The following is a 19,729-nucleotide window of genomic DNA, read 5'->3' on the forward strand; positions in this document are numbered from 1 at the left end:
ACAAAACACTCCAACTTTCAAATATATTAAGCTTTGATATTTGAGTCTTTTGGGCTGATTAAGAACATAGTTGTTGATCAATAATAAAAAAAATCCTCTAAAATACAACTTGCCTAATAATTCTGCACACGGTGTATATATATATAATATATACCGTATTGTTAGAACTATAAGACACACCGAACCATAAGACGCACCCTGGTTTTAGAGGAGGAAAATAGGAAAATAAAATTTGAAGCAATAAATGTGGTCATGACACACTGTTATGGGACGAGGATCTGCTGCTGACACTTATGGGGTAATGTCCTCTAATTCTTTACTAAGGTACCCCATCCTGATAATGATCCCCATCCTTGTGTGTGATATATATATTTCCTTCATCCTGATATAGATCCCATCCTGCTACATGGCGCCATCCTGGTATATGCCCTCATCATGCTACATACCCCCATCCTGCTATATACTGCCATCCTGGTATATACCCCCATCCTGCTATATACCGTCATCCTGGTATATACCCCCATCCTGCTATATACCGTCATCCTGGTATATACCCCCATCCTGATACATAGCGCCATCCTGGCTTATACCCCCATTCTGCTATATACCCCCATCCTGGTATATACTGCCATCCTGGTATATGCCCTCATCATGCTATATACCCCCATCCTGCTATATACCCCATCCTGGTATATGGCCCGTATCCTGTGGCACACAAAAAAAAAAAAAATAAACGTTTATATTCCCCTTTCATCACTCCCTGCAGCATCGATCGTCTTCCTCTCTGTCAGCAGCATCGCCGCTGACTTGTGTGGAGCCGTTCCCCTGCAGCATCTCAATGTCCTCCTGTCTGCCGCCTGCAGATGTGTGTAGAGAGTCGTGAGCACAGCGATGACGTCATCCCTGTCTGCACCGCTAGTTTACACATGCATCAGCGGCCAGCAGACAGGAGGACATCGCGATGCTGCATTCAACGGTGACAGGTGAGTATACTTATTCGTGATCACGCGAGCCGGCTGTTTACTATGCACGCACCCCCCGCCCATCATCCCGCCCACCTGTCAGCGCTGAGAGATGATGGGCGGGAGGATACATATGAAATGATCGGGCGCACATGGTCACGGCAGGCGCTGCTACAGTTTGCTCGTGTCGCCGATGACCCACTCCACCGCAGCACCCTTATTTCCCGCAGCCCAACATTCAGACTATAAGACGCTCCCCCACTTTCCCCCAACATTTGTGGGAAAAAAAAGTGTGCCTTATAGTCCGAAAAATACGGTATATACAGTATGTGTATGTATGTCTCTATATACTGTATATATAAATAGGTGTATGTATGGGTGTGTGTGTGTGTGTGTGTGTGTGTGACGCCCTGGCCAGCCAGGTAGTCACAGATAGGGCCCCGCAGTACACCCTTTCCCACACTAGGTAACACACAGCCGCACATAGTAACCCAGTCACCCCCCCAGGGCTTGATAGACACACCAGACACCAGGGGGCGGAACCAGATGGTTGGAAGACGCCCACCGAGAAGTCCTAGACAGCCTGGGGTGGGAAAGTGTCAGTCAGAGGAGTTCTAGAGTTCAAGTGAGGAGATCGGTTTGGAGGTTAGTTGGAGAGTTCAAGTGGAGAGGTCAGGCCTGTGACTCAGGCCTGAATCAAACTGACAGGTGCCGGGCTAGGAGGCAGATGGTGGTCCCTGTCTGCAGGAGCCGGGAAGACTGTGAAGTGGAACCGTGGTGGACTGGGACAGGGTAGTGGCCTGCCGGTACCGACCCGCGAAACCGATCCGGAAACCGGAATACTAGAGGGGGTACTCAGACCCTGAAGCTAGGTCCAGAAGCTACTGGGGGCTAGCTAATTCACTGATTGCGACCAGGACTAGAGGTCCTGTCCCACCCAAGTCCTGACTGAAGACAACAGCCCACCGAGTGGGATAGAGGCCACCGCCACGGCTCAGAGATCCCACGGGCCAGCGTCTGCGGGCAAAGGGCTCCTTCGGCCACCACTAGCCGGGGAGCGGACTCCTGAAGTTGCAGGCACAGGCAGTCCACCATTACACACAGGTGCAGAGACCACCAGCCGGGTGGGGGAACCCGAACCCAGCCGGCTGCGGGCACCGACCACCATCATTTTGGTTTACCAGAGACTCGTGTGTGTTTCTCAGAGTGAGTACAACAGTACCCTGCGGTCGCCCATCTCCCTGCACCACAAAGCCCAACGGGTCCCGGGGCCAACATCCCTGCCCACGGAGGGGTTAACAACTTGCTGCACAACATCTCCCCCGGGTGCCCCGACACAGCAGCAGTGGTGTCCAACCTCACCACACACCGTGGGTGGCGTCACGAACTGTCTACGGCTCAGCCCGTAAATATATGTCCCCATCCAAATCCCCCTTTATTCGTAGTGTCTGCAGGACCCCCGGGTCCGGAGACCCTCGAGCCACCCACCGGAAGGTCCGGACCCGAGCGGCAGGCTGTCGGCACGGGGGCGGCACATGTGTATATGAGTGGGTGTGCGTGGGTGTATGTGCGTGTACATGAAAGTACGAGTGTTTTGTTTGTTTGTTTTTTTCTGTGTATGAGTGTGTGTGTGTCCAGTGCATGAGATCAGCGCTCAAAGTATCCCATGGTGGGACTAAGTGAAAAAGTAAATTAAATTAAATAGAATATTAAAAAAGTTTAAAAAAAATTACAAACCCATATTGCCACTAAAAGCACTGCCTTTCTGTTAAAAGAAAAACAAAAAAGTACACATTGATATTGCCGTGTCCAGAACAACCCGAAGTATAAACCTGTCACGTTATTTATTCCATACCACAAACATCGTAAAAATTAAGAATAAAAAAATCAGCAAAAATGTAGCTATCTCAAAACAAGCGCTGTGGCGTATTCAGCAAAAAAATGAAAATGTTCTAGCTCTCAAAATATATTGATGCAACCGACTGGGGCGGGTGCTTTCACCAGCGACATCACTAGCGATGTCGCTGTGTGTAAAGGCCGCTTAAATGTCAACAATCATGGTTCAGACCAAACCCCCAATGGAAGCGCTCAGTATGAAGCAGATGGAGTCTCTTTTGACTCCGTCTGGTCTCTGCTCCGAAGGTGTACCATCATTTTAGGTGTCTTTTTAGAGCACAAATGTGGACAACCACAGCTCTGTGCACTCCTAAAAAGATGGATACCACTGGAACAGATGCCAAATTGTCTCCATCTGCCTCATTAGAGTGATTGGTTTCATTGGAGGTTTCATCTGAATCACATTTTATGGGATTTACATGGAAACCCCAATGTAAGTTCTCAGGGTAGAACACAAGAATGTGATCCCAGCTTAATATTGAAAGTAATCAAAATATGCTATGTACCCCCAAATTTTACTTAGAAAGACCATAACTTATCCCGCACAAAAGGAGCCCCCTTTCAAATTGTCATCAAGTGTCATGCTCACTTTAACCCCTTCCCAACATTTGCCGTACATATACAGTCCAGGTGAGGAGCGGGTGTATAGTGTTGGCTCACAGGCTGAGCCCGCACTATATCTGACAAATAACTGTAGCGGTCGTCTAGTTTTCTGCCATCAATCTGCAGTCGCTCCATGAGAATCATCAAAGCATGTGATCAATATCCAGTGCTTAGATATTGATGGCGTATCCTCATCTTTTAACCCCTTCAGCCCCAAGCCTATTTTGACCCTAAAGACCAGGCCATTTTTTGCAATTCTGACCAGTGTCACTTTATGAGGTTATAACTCTGGAACGCTTCAACGGATCCTGGTGATTCTGAGATTGTTTTTTCATGACATATTGGGCTTCATGTTAGTAGTAACTTTAGGCCGATATTTTTTACATTTCTTTGTGAAAAAAACGGAAATTTCTCGAAAATTTTGAAAATTTTGTAATTTTCAAACTTTGAATTTTTATGCTCTAAAACCAACGAGACATATGACACAAAATAATAAATACCATTTCCCACATGTCTACTTTACATCAGAACAATTTTGGGGAAAAAAAAAAAATTAAGGAAGTCATAGGGGTTCAAAGTTTATGAGCAATTTCTCATTTTTACAACAAAATTTACAAAGCCACTTTTTTTAGGGACCACATCACATTTGAATCGATTTTGAAAAGTCTACATGACACAAAACACCCAAAAGTGACACCATTCCAAAAACGGCACCCCTCAGGCTACTCAAAACCACATTCAAGGAGGTTATTAACCCTTCCGGTGCTTCACAGTATCTAAAGAGATGTGGGAGGAAAAAATGAACATTTACATTTTGCAACAAAAATGTTAATTTAGCCTCAAATATTGCATATTCACAAGGGTAACAGGGTTAAATCAACCCCCAAAATTTGTTGGGCAATTTCTTCTGAGCACGCAGATACCTCATATGTGGCGAAAAACCACTGTTTGGGTGCACGGCAGGACTCGGAAGGGAGGGAGCGTCATTTGACTTTTTGAACAGAAAATTGGCTGGAATCAGCCACACCATGTTGCGTTTGGAGAGCCCCTGAGGTGCCGAAACAGTGGAGCTCCCCCACATGTGACCCCATTTTGGAAACTAGACCCCTCATGGAATTTATCTGGATGTTTATTGAGCACTTTGAACCTCTGGGGGCTTCACAAAAGTTAATAAAGTTGAGCCGTGAAAATAAAAAAATTTTTTTTTACCACAAAATTGTTACTTCAACCAGGTAGCTTTTTTTCACAAGGGTATCAAGAAAAATTGCACCATAAAATGTATGATGCAATTTCTGCTGAGTACACAGAACAGATACCTCATATGTGGTGGAAATCAAATGTTTGGGTGCACAGCAGGGCTCGGAATGCAAGGAGCGTCATTTGACTTTTCAAACGCAAAATTGTCTGGTATAATTAGCGTATTCCATGTTGTGTTTGGAGACACCCTGAGGTGCCGAAACAGTGGAGCTCCCCCACATGTGACCCCATTTTGGAAACTAGACCCCCATGGCATAAAAAAAATCAGGATGCACGCACGGATGTTCTGCAAAAAGGGGGGGCACTAGGTGGGATGGAAAAAAGAAGTCCTGTCCAAAGTCGAGTACAACTGCAGGACGATTGATGATGAGGTACCTAATTGTTCAAGTTTTGTCTTTTTATTTGGGGTGCACAAAAAAAAAGCAAAAACTCAAGCAACTATTAAGTACCTGATCAGCCAATCACGTAGCTGATCAGCTCTTGGCGGCAAGCGGGTGGGGGAGGAGGGGGGGGGAGGGAGATGTGATTGGGGATAGTTAAAAAAGAGCCACGAACAATACTTACAGGATGGATCAGAACAGCGGCAGATGGGGGGGGCGGCAGATGGGGGGGCAGCGGCATATAAAGGGAGCATCTGTGAATGTGAGACGGCGGCGGCTGGGATAGGGTGGCGGCAGATGGGAGAGGGCGCAGTGGATGCAGGAGCGGCGGAGGATGGGGGGAAGGGGTGATGGGGGGTGGCAGGTGAAATTGGGGATAGTTACCTTGCAGGATGGATCTAGGCAGCAGGATCACAGGAGATGGAGGCAACAGATCGGGGAGGGTGAGAGGTGGGAGAGGGACCGCAGATCACGGGGGAGACAGGTGAGCAGAGCACAGATCACGGGGGTGAGAGGTGGAGGGAGAGCGGACAGCAGATCACGGGGCTGACAGGTGAGGGAGCGCACATCATGGGGGTGACAGGTGAGGGAGCGCACATCACGGGGGTGACAGGTGAGGGAGCGCACATCACGGGGGTGACAGGTGAGGGAGCGCACATCACGGGGGTGACAGGTGAGGGAGCGCACATCACGGGGGTGATAGGTGAGGGGGCGGGCAGCACATAACGGAGGGGAGGGGGCAGGTACCACATAACGGAGGGGAGGGGGCGGGCAGCACATAACGGAGGGGAGAGGGCGGGCAGCACATAACGGAGGGGAGAGAGCGGGCAGCACATAACGGAGGGGAGAGAGCGGGCAGCACATAATGGAGGGGAGAGGGCGGGCAGCACATAACGGAGGGGAGAGGGCGGGCAGCACATAACGGAGGGGAGGGGGCGGGCAGCACATATCGGAGGGGAGGGAGCGGGCAGCACATAACGGAGGGGAGGGGGCGGGCACCACATAACGGAGGGGTGGGGGCGGGCAGCACATAACGGAGGGGAGAGGGCGGGCAGGCGATCACGAGGGGAGGGGGCGGGCACCACATAACGGAGGGAAGGGGGCGAGCTGCACATTACGGAAGGATGGGGGCGGGCACCACATAACGGAGGTGAGGGGGCGGGCACCACATAACGGAGGTGAGGGGGTGGGCTGCACATTATGGAGGGGAGGGGGCGGGCACCACATAACGGAGGTGAGGGGGCAGGCTGCACATTACGGCTTGACCAGCCGATCACGAGGGGGAGGGGCGGGCAGCAGATCGGGGAGAGCAGTGGCACTGTGGCAGATGGAGGAGGGCGGCGGCGGATCGGGAGGCTTTTCGCCAGTTTCATACAGTACAATGGCAGCACGGCAACTTCCGGGTCCCATGCTCCGGTCACAACAGCATGGGACCGGAGCTTGTCGCCCTGCCATTGCACTGTGTACACTCACTGTGCTGGCGTGCTGCTCTGCATGACCGACAAGTGACGCTGAGGGGGCGGTCACCGGCATTCCATGGTGATTGGAGAGATCAGTCACAAGGCCGATCTCTCCAATCAGAGCTGCTGGAGCAGGGGGAGGGTGATCCAGTGAGGTCACCCAGCTCCAGCCAATGGCCAGTGCTATAGCTGCACTGGTCAGGGCTGGATTTCTATGTTTCAGCGATTTTCAATTGCTGAAACATTACAGTGGCTGTGATTGGCTGAGCGACGTTCGTCAGCCAATCACAGCCTCCGTAGGTCCGGGGAGGAGGCACCCCCCCACCTGAGGTCAGGTACAGGTTCCCTCCTTCCCGAATCTGCGGTTTGTGTTAACCGATCGCAGTCACCGGGGGCTCCGGTGCCGCGATTCCGCCATGACGGAAAGATCCGTCCTTGGTCTTTAAGGCCCAGGGCACCATGACGGATCTTTCCGTCCATGGTCGTGAAGGGGTTAAGTCTTCTATATCAGCTGTACACAGATCTCTGCAACCAGAGGTAAAGTAAGGCTGGAGTCACATGAGCGTATGAAGAAACAGTCCCATTCTCATACAAGGACGATTTTTTTCCTCCCTTGCCATCCATGTGCTGTTAGTGTGCAATTCATTTTTTTATCAGCAACCGTTATTCATTTACAGGAGCATTTACAGTGTTCTGTGCTACATGATAGTAATGTATCCATAAAAACAGACGTCACTACGATGATCCATGTGGCGTCCGTTTTTTGTCTCACACCCATTTGTATTAGCGAGTCTCGCACAATTCCAGCATCCACTCGCAGCACGCTGCAACTTTTCTCTCATCCAGATTCTGGATGAGAAAAAAAATGACCATCTGCTCTAACTCATTGACTAACATTGGTCCGAGTGCAGTGAGAGATTTTCTGAGATGGCACTCGTGTGAGTCATATGCTCGTGTGAGCGTACCCTAAAGCAGATCACAGTTCCATATACTGTGTAGCGACTCCTTTCATATAGACACATGCACGCTCATGTATACTAAATAAACAAAGAGACGGGGGTACCAAGGAGCGTTTTTGCACAGGGCACCATTCAGCCTAAAGCCGGCCCTGGATAAATGTCCCCTAATGTGTATTAACCACTAAATGTCCATGTCAAATCTTGTGCGTCAATTCAATGTGTCACTTTATGCTGCGGATATTCACCACTCATTTTATCCTTTTGCAACACAAAGGAAGAGGTCAGTGGTGAAGATGAATGAACCATTTGTGTGCTAGAAAACGCAGCAATATCGGCACAATATTTGCCTGGATATCACCACTGTTAATTTGCTGTGGGATATCCATTGTGGAAATTCTGCAGCAAATATATTGTGAATGTGCAGACTATATGTACTAAAAGTGGTGGGGGCCCGAAATCAGTTATGTGTAACATTGAAGTGATATTGAAAGAGAGCTTTCCATCACATCCCTCATATACTTTACAGAAAATCTCTCTGTCACCTATAAGGCCCTAACTTTTTGTGAAGAGCCTAATTTTGTTAGTGGTGGGGGGAAATAGCAAAGTCAGTCGGGGCTGATACTGCTGCGAGAGGGGACCAAGTCAGTCGGGGCTGATAAAGGGGAAGGGGGCACAGTCAGGGGTGATAGAAGGGGCCCAGTCAGGTTTAACACATGGAGTGGGGGTGCAGCCTGTCAAGGGTTACACATGGGAAGGGATTGTACTCAGGAGTGATTTAGGGGTAAGAAGGCGCAGTTAGTCGGGTGATACAGGGGAAAGGGGCGCAGTTAGTTAGGGGTGATGCAAGGGGAGAATGACCAGTCAGGGGTGATGCAAGGAGCGAAGGCCCAGTCGGGGGTGATGCAAGGGGAGGGGGCACAGACTGTCAGAGGTTATGCAAGGTGAGGGGGTGCAGTTAAGGGTGATACAGAGGGATATGCTCAGTCAGGCAGAGGTCATACAGGGGAGAAGAGGCTCAGTCAGGCAGAGGTCATACAGTCTGTCATCCTGGGCCTCTCCTGCTATATTTGTCCCACTCCTGATATGTGTCTTCATCCTGGATTCCTCCTAGTATATATGCCCTCTGCTTTTTTTTTTTTTTATCCCTTTCCTGGTATAAATGTCCTCCTCCTGGTATATATGTCCCTTTCTTGGGCCCCTTCTAGTATATATGTCCTCATCCTGGTTTATTTGTCTCCATCATGGCATATATGGTCGCCCTCCTGGTATATATGTCCCCATCCTGGGCCCCTCTTCATATTTATATGTCCCCATCCTGGTTTATCTGTCCCCTTCCTAGTATATAGGTCCCCTTCCTGGGCCCCTCCTGGTATACAGCTGGCTGCTGCATCCTCGGCATTTCTGCGGCTCTGTGTTGCCTGCAGCAGTGTGATGAGGTCATAGCTTGATGACCTCATCACGCTGCTGCATGCTGGGCCGTGGGATGACACGCCGGCGCCCTGCTCTGCCCCACTGACGCTAGTGCATCTATATAGCTAATATGCATGCAAAACACCTGAAGTGCATCACATGCAAATTAGCCATGTGGTATTACAGCTGTAACTGGGGCCCGGTAAAGAGTGGGGCACGGCCGGGGTTTAGTAAAGCAAAGTAAGTACCCCAGCGGACCCACCGGAGGATCCTGAACATGACTTATTATCTTGAAAATAAGATATATTTTGCAGGTAGCTTTCCAGAACCAGGAAGTAAACTACACACCTCTGTCTGATACGATGTGAAGCAGTAGACCGTGCATGTGTTAAATATGCTAAATGAACTTCTCAGCGAGTACTGGAGCAGGTGGAAAACCACTCTAAGGAGTAAAGTGGGCCTTTTTTTTTAAAACTATCCATTACTACCCAGGTGACAGAGTAACCGGATGACACCGGAAGGTCTGTGATGAAGTCAATCACATTAGGCTGCCAGGGAGCGGAGGTAGGCCAAGTTCTTTATGGTTGGCAGTGATATCAACTGGACGGTTTGCCCCTTCTTGTAGATATTGATTTTCCTCCAAAGCCATCTTAATCGCCAACAACTCTTGGTCGCCAATCAAATAGTTGCATTCTGAAGAAAAGGCCTTGGAAAAAAAACAACAGTTTACCATTCGCCTGGTAGTTGATTTCTGCATGAGGACTGCCTCCGCCCCAGTGGAAGAAGCATCCACATCCAATACGAACTGTTTATTAGTCTCAGGTCTATGCAATGAAAGAGACAATAAAAAGGACTTCAGGTAGATAAAGGTGCTCTCAGCCTCCAGAGTCCTCACCTTTTGACTAGCACCCTGGCAGATGATTGAAGAAATGGGGGTGGTTTGGGATGAAAAATGTGGTATAAATTGACGGTAAGAATTGGCAAAATCCAGAAACCATTGCATAGCCTTCACACCATGAGGACAGGGCCACTTCAGAAGCGCAGACACCTTCTCAGGATCCATCGTCAGCACAGTATCATGTCATGTCTCTACCAGAACCTCCTTTGCGGCTTCAGCATCTGTCACATCAAACCGCCGTAATCGTTCTGTAGGCAGTGCTGGTGATGCAGAAGAAGTCAGTGCCAGTGCCTCTGAAGTGTGCATGCGCCACCCACCTACTAAGGGTGGTGTGACTGGGACCTGTGGTCCTTCTGTCTGACTTGTTTGTGTGTGTTTTGCAGCTGAAGTCATCAGCCCCTGCCTCAGTCTATTAGAGAGCACCACACCCTTTTTTAGCCTTTTGCTGTTTCCTGCCAGATACAGCCTTATGTTAGTCTTGTATTGCTGCTTTTCTGGTTCAGACTCCTTGCTGCCCTTGTACCATTGTTCCCTATTTTGTCCTCAGCTTGATTTACTGACTATTCTCCTGCCTGCTGTTTATTACTTTGCTGACATCTCCGTTTTGACCTTGGCCTGATTTACTGCCAATTCTCTTGTCTGCTGTTTTTGTCCTTTTTGTGCCTCCTGGTTTTGACCCTGCCTGGCGACTATTCCTCTCTGGACTGCAGCCTTTCAATAGGCAGCAATCTCCTGGACCCTCTAGTAAATCCAGATCCCTGTATAGGGGGTTTCAGGGTTTCTCGGGATCCTGGTTAGTGGGCGGCGGGTGGCTTGTGCCTAGTCTGTCCATGATAGCCACAGAGATTATGAAACCCAGGAAGGAAAGGGATGTCTGCTTGAACACACTTCTCAAACATGCCGTACATATGGTTCTCCCTAAGCCTCTGCAGGACCTCTTGAACATTACTGATGTGAGTGGGCGGATTGGGGGAGAACACCAGGATGTCGTCCAGGTATACCACCACTCAAGAGTATAGAAGATCACGGAAAATGGCATTTACAAATTCTTGGAAAACTGCAGAGGCATTGCTGAGCCCAAACAGCATTACTTAATGATCGTAATGACCATCCCTGGAGTTTAAGGCGGTTTTCCATTTGTTCTCCTGGTGTATGCGGCTCAGGTTATATGTATCTCAAAGAATGTACTTTATTGAAGATTCTGGAGACTCTGAGATGTTGAAACAATTCTGGAATGAGGAGCATCGGATACTTAAAGGTGCTTTACACGCTGCAACATCGCTAGCGATAGCACCCGCCCCCGTCGTTCGTGCGACATTTGGTGATCGCTGCCGTAGCGAACATTATCGCTACGGCAGCGTCACACACACATACCTTTTCAGCGACGTCGCTGTGACCGCCGAACAATCCCTCCTTCAAGGGGGAGGTGCGTTCGGCGTCATAGCGACGTCACTGCGGCGTCACTGAGCGGCTGCCCAATAGCAGAGGAGGGGTGAAGATGAGCGGTTGGAGCATGCTGCCCACCTTCTTCCTTCCTCATTGCCGGTGGACGCAGGTAAGGAGATGTTCGTCGTTCCTGTGGCGTCACACATAGCAATGTGTGACGCCGCAGGAACGACGAACAACCAGCAGCATGCACCACCAACAATATTATGAAAAGGTGCGATGTGTCAACGATCAACGATTTTTGACGTTTTTGCGATCGTTGATCGTCGCTCCTTGGTGTCACACGCTGCGATGTCGCTAACCGCGCCGGATGTGCGTCACTAACGACGTGACCCCGACGATATATCGTTAGCGATGTTGCAGCGTGTAAAGCGCCCTTTAGTCTTGATCATGATTTGATTGACATCCCTTTAGTCAATACAGGGTTGGAGACAGCTATTCTTTTTCTTGACAAAGAAGAAACCAGCTCCAGCCAGACAGGAAGATTTCTAGATAAATCCCCTAACCCGATTCTCTTTCATGTACTCGGACATGGCTCGGGTCTCTGCCTGGGTCAGAGGCAGGCCCAGACTGAGCATAGGGCAATTCTAGCAAATGCCAGATGGGTCGGTCCCTGTAGTGGACCGCTGTATCTGCAGTCACCGCCGCGCTTCTCAGCAGTGTGTGCATGCTGGTAACACTAGCTGCAGCAGGACCAGGAGGCAGCGCGCTGTACTGCGCCGTCCCTGTTGTGTGCTGCTGTGCCGGCCCGGCATGCACACACTGCTGAGGAGTGCGGCGGTTGCGGTGCCGGTGACCGCAGCTTCCCTCTTCCTATGCAAATGTATTTGCGTCTTTCAGACGTAAATACATTTGAACAGTGCGCCAGGACTGGGCCCCGCCCCCGACGTGCAGCAACGTGATGAGATCATCACCTTGCTGACTTCATCACAGGGCTGTGGGCGCCACACAGGAGACATCAGGAAGCGGTAAGCGCTCCATGGAGGAACCGAAGAGACCGGTTTAATTAATAGGGATGAGTGGGGAGGGGCTGAGGACACATAACAGGGAACATTGCTTTGTGACAGGCAGAGGGGGAGTACTGTTTTCCGAGGGAGGGGGGAGGCAGGAGTGTGTAGTGATGGAGTAGTGTAATTTGTGTGTGTGTAGTCGGTAATGGAGGGTGCATTGTATTGTGTGTGGGGGGAGGGGTAATTAGGAGTGCATTGTATTGTGTGTTGGGGGAGGGGTAATGAGGAGTGCATTGTATTGTGTGTGGGGGGGAAGGGTAATGGGGGGGTTCATTGTATTGTGTGTGTGTGTAGAGGATAATGGGGGTGCATTGTGTGTGTGTGTGTGTACCATACAAATAATCCAGATTTTTATATTCATATGCATTTTATGCTAGCTCCATATGATTCATATATTACAAAAGAACTGGGAGCAATTCCACATATTCATATCAAAATATCAAATTTTATTATAATTTAGTGACAAAAAGTGAAAAAGACATATATACACAAAAAGTTTTTTCTAAAAATGTAATGTTACAGTTGTACAACACACATGGTGCATTGGATGAATGCGTCTTAATATAATTAATTCATGACAGTTTTACAATAAATGTTCAATTATCATACAAATTTTGTTTCATTTAGTGACTACACTCTGATGGGAGATAACTATTTGTGTTTGGGGAGGGGTAATGGGGGTGCATTGTAGTGTGTGTGTGTGTGTGTGTGTGTGTGTGTGTGTGTGTGTGTGTGTGTGTGTGTGTGTAGGGGCGCGGAGTCATTAATCAAGGACTAATTAGTGTGATAGTGATATTCGTCCTGGACCTGACTGCACAGGTACAATGCCCTGTAGTGACTGCAGCGCTTTTAGAGTGATTAGGACACAGGTATGTGGCTGAACAATCCACAAATCAGGGAAGCAAAGAGCAGAAAATACATCAAGGTCTGCTACACACTACAAAAATGTGTCACATAGTGCCATACAGTACTCCCATAATGCCATACAGTGCTCACATAGTGCCACACAGTGCTCACATAGTGCCATACAGTGCTCACATAGTGCCATACAGTGTCACATAGCACCATACAGTGTGACAGAGTGATAGTGTCATATAGTGCCATACAGTACTCATAGTGCCATATTGTCACATAGCACCATACAGTGTGACATAGTGCCATGCAGTGTCACATAGTGCCATATAATGCCATACAGTACTTGTGGCGCCCCTGACCTGGTCAGGCACCACAGAGTATTGCACCCATGCGGGAGCAATGCTTCCAGGTAATCTCCAAAGGCCAGGATGAGGTGCACACACAAACATATAGTGACCAGGCCTCCCACATCACCAGAGGGGACCCTTGGGTAGCCAGAAGGAGTTAACTTTCAATTCCCAGCTAGGGGTGTGTTCAGGGGTTGGTTGCTAGGAAGCAGGAGAGAGAGAGAGAGGAAGTGAGAGAGTCGAGAGGAAGAAGTTGAAGTGTATGGAGGGGGAGCAGAGAAGCTCCCGTGCAGACAGGTCCTGAGGAGTGCTGTAGCTGAAAGCGGAGGAGAACGGAGTACTGTGGGTCGGCCTGAAGAGCATCCAGAGAAAGAGGGGTGGCTGAGTACGGAGATCCCGGTATCCGAGCACACAAGGGGAACTAGGTCCCCAGTACAGGCAGCAGATCATCCAGAGCTGCTTAACCTACAGGTTGGGGGGGTACTTCATGCCCTCACCACAACTACACAGAGCTTGAGCCAAGCAGCACACCAGGCCCATAAGGGGACAGGGCCAGAAGCCATCCCACCAAGGCCACGCTGCCGGCAGACGAGCCAGAGAGAGGGGAGCAGGGTGGTAACAGCTTCCCTGGAGGGGTCCTACCACGCTTCAAGCAAAGGATCCTCCTAAAACAGAAAGAGTGCAAGGAAGGCGAGTGGACAGCTACCCTCAGAACGGCCTCCTGGAATTCCTGGTTCCACCTGGTTATCACAGTGTCGCCCGGGCATCTCACCGTGACCTCCAAACAGTGAGTAAACACGTTAAAAGACTTCTTGGACTGTGTTTGAGTCATTCTGCGACTTGTGGTACTACAAACCCACACCGGGCCCTGGGGCTTGCCTCACTCTCAGGAGGCTACTATATCCGACTGCACCCACCATCAGCCCCAGGCGTCCCCTAACCTGCAGTGGCGGTCCCCACTGACCGCAATACTGAGAGTGGCGTCACGATCAAAACTGAAGATTCCCTACCTGTGACCAGCACCAGCTACGTGGAGTCCCTGAAGGTATGCACCGATACAACACCTGTGGGGCTTCACATACTCACATATACAAGTGCAGAAATATATTACACATTCACCACGCGAAAAGTGGGCCTGTGTACTCCCAAATGCCAGGGCTGAATTTTAGTACCAGTCCGGCCCTGGTCAAAGGGTAGATACAGCCTCAAGGAGGAGTGAAACCAGGAAGTAGATCTATAGGATAATCATACGGCCTGTGACTAAGTAGAGTCTATGCTTCCTTCTTATATAAGACTTTCGCTTAAGACCAATAAGCAGGTGTTAAGACAAGAAGGTTGGACGGCGTCGCAGGAGGTTGAGCAGGACGAATTGAAACAAGAGATTTTTTTCATGACATCTCGTGACAAGACTGACCCCAACGAAGCACTTCTCTGGACCTCCAATCCAAGACTGGCCCATTCCGCGTCAGACCCAGGAGCAAATAATGGGATAGGCCTGGTAGCGTATAGAAGGTGCTCTTCTCCAAATGCATCATTCCCACCCGAAGTTCCACTGACTCAGTAACAAATTAATCAATCTCTGAAAGAGCTGTCCCATCAACGGACGACATCACCAAGAGACTTTGGAGATGTTGAACGGGAATCTGATACCTGTCCCCCACTCCCTGTTGCATGAAATTTCCTGCGGATGCCGAATCCTGATCGGCCGACTTGCTGAACCGGGTGTTACTACAGGAAACGGTCACTAACAGAGTTACAGGTGGAGAGGAGTTGCTCTTGCACAGGGTAGCCTCTCTAACAGACCCTAGGTGTGGGAGTTTCCAGACTTCTTGGGACAATAGTTGATTAGATGTTCTGTTCTGGACTGACACAGTAGAAGCACTTTCCTTCGGTGCTATGGACCTCTTGGCTGGCGATGTTTAGCCAGCTTCATTCGGTCTACCTGCATAAGTTTAGGAGTAACTGCAGTAGATGAAGACTGTGGAACAATCTGCCTTTGGAATGACAAAGCCAGAAGCATCAACCTCCTCTCTCGGTTCACATCTTTACAGTAGAGCATTCCTGAAACCTGAGGTCATTCTGAATAGCCAGGGAAACCAAGTCGTCTAAGGTGGTGGGAATATCACGACCAGCAAACTTATCCTTAATTTTCCCTGTCAGACCCTCCCAGAAGGTTGCTATCTGCGCCTCATTATTGTTGGTTTGGGGCAGAAATAAACGGCATACTGCCCTACTGAAAGACTTCCTTTGCGCAGTCTGAGAAGAGATGACGCTGCAGAGTTGACATGGCCCAGTTTGTCGAAAACCTTGTCGAACACCTCTAGGAAGGTCTGCAGGTTAGAGATTTCAAGATCCCCTCACTCCCATAAGGGGATAATGAGAGATGGGAAATTGATGAGACAAATGTTCAAAGTGCAGCTTGCACTGGTTGATGAACCCACGGCATTGTTTGGGGTCTCCATCAAACTATGGAGGAGCAGATAAACGGAGTCCACTGCTAGGAACAGGAATAACTGGCTGTGCTGAAACTGCAGGCTGGACTGGTGCAGATGAGGCTGCTGGCGCCACAGCATTCAAGCGGGTGTCCACAGATCACAGATAGGTCATGATTTAATCCTGCTGTTCCCACTGGTAGGTCATCTCTTGATACAACACCGGAGGCGTATGGGAGCTGGGATCAGCGGGATCTATGGCCTGAGCAAACTGTCACGCAGTTGGGTATGGACCCACTGCACCTTGGATCTGGGCTTACCTTGGAGGGGTGATGCTAAGTAACTACCTAGTCTTCATTAGAGCCTCTGATGAGGAGGTTAGGCTTGTGCTGGAAGGTAGCCGCCAGGTACCACTCCAGGGCATTCCCGTTTGGTACAGACATGATAACTGGTACAGACTGGCAGACTTGTACTGGCAGGACAGCTGGAACACGAGTACGGGTATGCAGGACTGGAATGGATTCTGGAACACGTGTGCAGGAACACAGAACTAGAACAGATACTAGAACATGGGAACAGGAACACAGGACTGTAACAAATACAAGGGACCTGACAACTAGCTAACATATAGACAAACTGACAGGACACGTTGCTCAGGCACATCCCTAGAGGGTTAAATGCCTTAGGTACTCAGTAGCTAATTTCCAGATTAAATGCACTGCCCCTATTAAGAAGAGGGGAGAGCATGCACTCCTGGGAGATCTCTGTGGAGTGCGCAGGACCCAGTAATAGGAAGCAGCGACAAGATCCTGAGACGCCAAAGGGGGGAGGTAAGTGCACCGGTGTCTCTGGTGGTGGAAGCTGGACTGTGCAGGGATGCTAGCTCCTGTTTTATACCGAGTATGTGATTTTAGTCTGTTGGTGTAGGTGTGGGTCTCACTCTCAAAGGGTGAAATGTGCAGATTCCCTACACATTTTTCACAATAATATCAGCAGCGGGATTTACCACTCCTGATATCCTGCGAGTCCTCCACTGCCGGAAGTCCACAAAAAATCTGCTCCAAGGGAACGATGTCTAAAAATTTATTGGAAAAAGACAATTTACAAATAAATTTAGGAAATACCTAAATAATACAATTTTTCCCACTACATTGCGTCCCTTGGCATTGATCAGGAGGCTGGGATGTCATCTATTATTTTACCTTCTATCAACATTGTTACCAGAACTTACTTAGTGGATTTACTTCTGACTTATTTAGAAATGAGCCTGTGGTCTTTTACAGGGGTCATTTATTTCTTAATATGCTTCCTGCTTTGACTTAATGGGCCATTAGAATAGTTAGACTTTTTATAGAAGTTGGTTGCAGAATTTAGTATCACCACCTTCCGAGACTGGGGGAAGTATGTGATTAAGAGAAAAATAAATAAGACAAGCATTACTCACCAGTCACAGCCCCTGTTGCTTCGGTGCTTATCTCCGGCCTTTCTATACTTGACTGTAGCCATGATGTGCCATATACAACATGTGACCATGTGGAGGTGGCACTGAGCTATAGCTTGTTTGTTCAAACGTAATAAGAATATCTGTGTATGTAAATAATCAAAAGGTAGATGTAGTTGCATTATAATCTGTCTATGTAGCAATTGCACAGATCTATAATATAATTTAAAGTTGTATAGTCATGAAGGGGTTACCAAGAATGAGTGAACAGATGTATAAACGATGGAAGTCTTTTAACTATGAGTAAAAGTCTTATCAGTAATGTTTACACAGAAAGAATGTGCAGGGAACAAAGATGTGTTTCATGAATATGCTGTGAGAACTTAGGGAGTGAAATACTCATTACTCCCTGCTTATCTTCAAGGCCAAAGTAGCTTTTCTGTATAAGGCTAAGTTCACACACTGCGTTTTTTTGACGCTGCGTTTTTGTGCGTTTTTGGCCGCTAAAAACGCACAAAAATGCATCCCCGTCTAAAAAACGTGGCAAAAAATGCATGCGTTTTTACCGCGATTTGGTGCGTTTTTGATCTCTGCGATTTTCTGCGGTTTTCCAATGCATTGCATGGGGGGAAAAACGCAGAAAAACGCAGGAAAGAATTAACATGTCCATTTTTTTTTTTTTAAGCTCAAAAACGCAGCTTAAAAAAACAGTTGTGTACGGACAGCAAAATTGAAAACTCATAGACTTTGCTGGGGAAGCAAAGTCATGCAGTTTTGAGGCTAAAAACGCACCCGAAAAATGCGCAAAAACGACGCGAAAAACGCACTGTGCGCACATAGCCTAACTGGATCTATCGAATACACGAGTCAGTTAATATCGCTGACTCAAGGAGAGAGCATGTTGTCTGTGTGTTCATTGTCTGATACATTGATATATCGGCACTAATATACAGCTAATACGGCACCGTCTCTGGATATCCCAAACGAAGGCTCCATTAGCAGTCTTCACCAAAAATCTCTACCTTGACAACCACTGCAGCTCATCACTGGCCTCACAGTATAAGGGATGCAATGCTTATATGTGATATTGGGCTCATCATCACAGCAGCCAAGTAGGCTAAGACCAGAGAAGAGCACTAAAGTGGTAGCCTTGAACTGGCAATGGATTCCTCAGGCGAGTAATACTTATTTCAATTATTTATCACATTGTCCCTTAACCTGTCTTTTTTTTTGTCAGCCCGAGAAAACCACTTTACAAGTTAATTTGCAATCCAAGTTTTACACTTTCTACAAACTCAGAGCTTCTTCATACATAATCGTACTGTTCCTCCGTTCTGCAGTAAAATGCATGTGGCTGTCAGGGATTATGTCACATACAAATCAAAGTGAAGAGGGGGTTAATGCCGCGCATCAGCCAAAATGAAGATGTAGCACGTTGATGTTATAAACGTATTCTTTTATTCCATCGGTCTACGCGTTTCGAGGATACACCTCTTCTTCAGGACCAGTGCTTACGCGTTTCGAGGATACACCTCTTCTTCAGGAGGGATTATGCCAGACAGACCCCCCTAATAGTACTGACTGACAGGCTCATTTATGATTCTCCACTGAGGGTCTTACTACAAAATACTGGTGACCGACATTCTGAGACATAAACTAGGAATATTCAGTCAAATATGTCATAAATATCATCAGAGTAATGAGCTAAACTCGTTAACCATGAACGGAAATAAGAAACCAAGTTTCAAAAAAATTGAGTATAAAAGCTCTTAATTTATTACAAAAATACAAAGCACTACAATACAATATTATATCAAAAATCGCCAATTCACCAGGTCTGTGAACCATAATATACCAGCATATTGTAAAGATAATTTTTATTCATTATTGTACATAAAAAACACTGAATAATTGTGTTTTTATTCCGAATTTAAACTTTACTACCATCTAGTGGTGAAAAAAATTATTACATGCAGTTTATATCATGTCGCAAAAATATAAGATTAGATCTAATTATAGAAAAACTTTCTAAGTGCACAGAATTATAAATTAGCGATAATAAATCTGCACTATATATAAAGTTCAACATATATAGAATATAATGGCATTGATATAAACTTACATTAATACAAAGCGGTATTTGGTCAGACCTTGTTGCCTCAACACGTGTTTCGTGCTACAACTTCATTAGGAGGCCTGTATATAGGAATATAATGGCATTGATATGAACTTACATTAATACAGGCCTCCTGATGAAGTTGTAGCACGAAACACGTCTTGAGGCAACAAGGTCTGACCATATACCGCTTTGTATTATTGTAAGTTTATATCAATGCCATTATATTCCTATATACTATATTTGTTGAACTTTTC

The 19,729-nt window shown here is 47.7% G+C and overlaps 1 protein-coding gene across 1 annotated transcript in view; it reads left to right on the plus strand.

The window, feature by feature from the left end:
• The first annotated feature begins 8,357 nt into the window (after positions 1-8,357).
• Positions 8,358-19,729, plus strand: part of LOC142312983 (uncharacterized) — a 54,410-nt gene continuing 43,038 nt past the window's right edge. The window contains exon 1 of the mRNA XM_075351972.1: positions 8,358-8,458. Within this exon, the coding sequence (XP_075208087.1) occupies positions 8,358-8,458 (101 nt within the window). The remainder of the gene's footprint in view (positions 8,459-19,729) is intronic.

Source organism: Anomaloglossus baeobatrachus, chromosome 5 (assembly GCF_048569485.1).
Source record: "Anomaloglossus baeobatrachus isolate aAnoBae1 chromosome 5, aAnoBae1.hap1, whole genome shotgun sequence".
Classification (NCBI taxonomy): Eukaryota; Metazoa; Chordata; class Amphibia; order Anura; family Aromobatidae; genus Anomaloglossus; species Anomaloglossus baeobatrachus.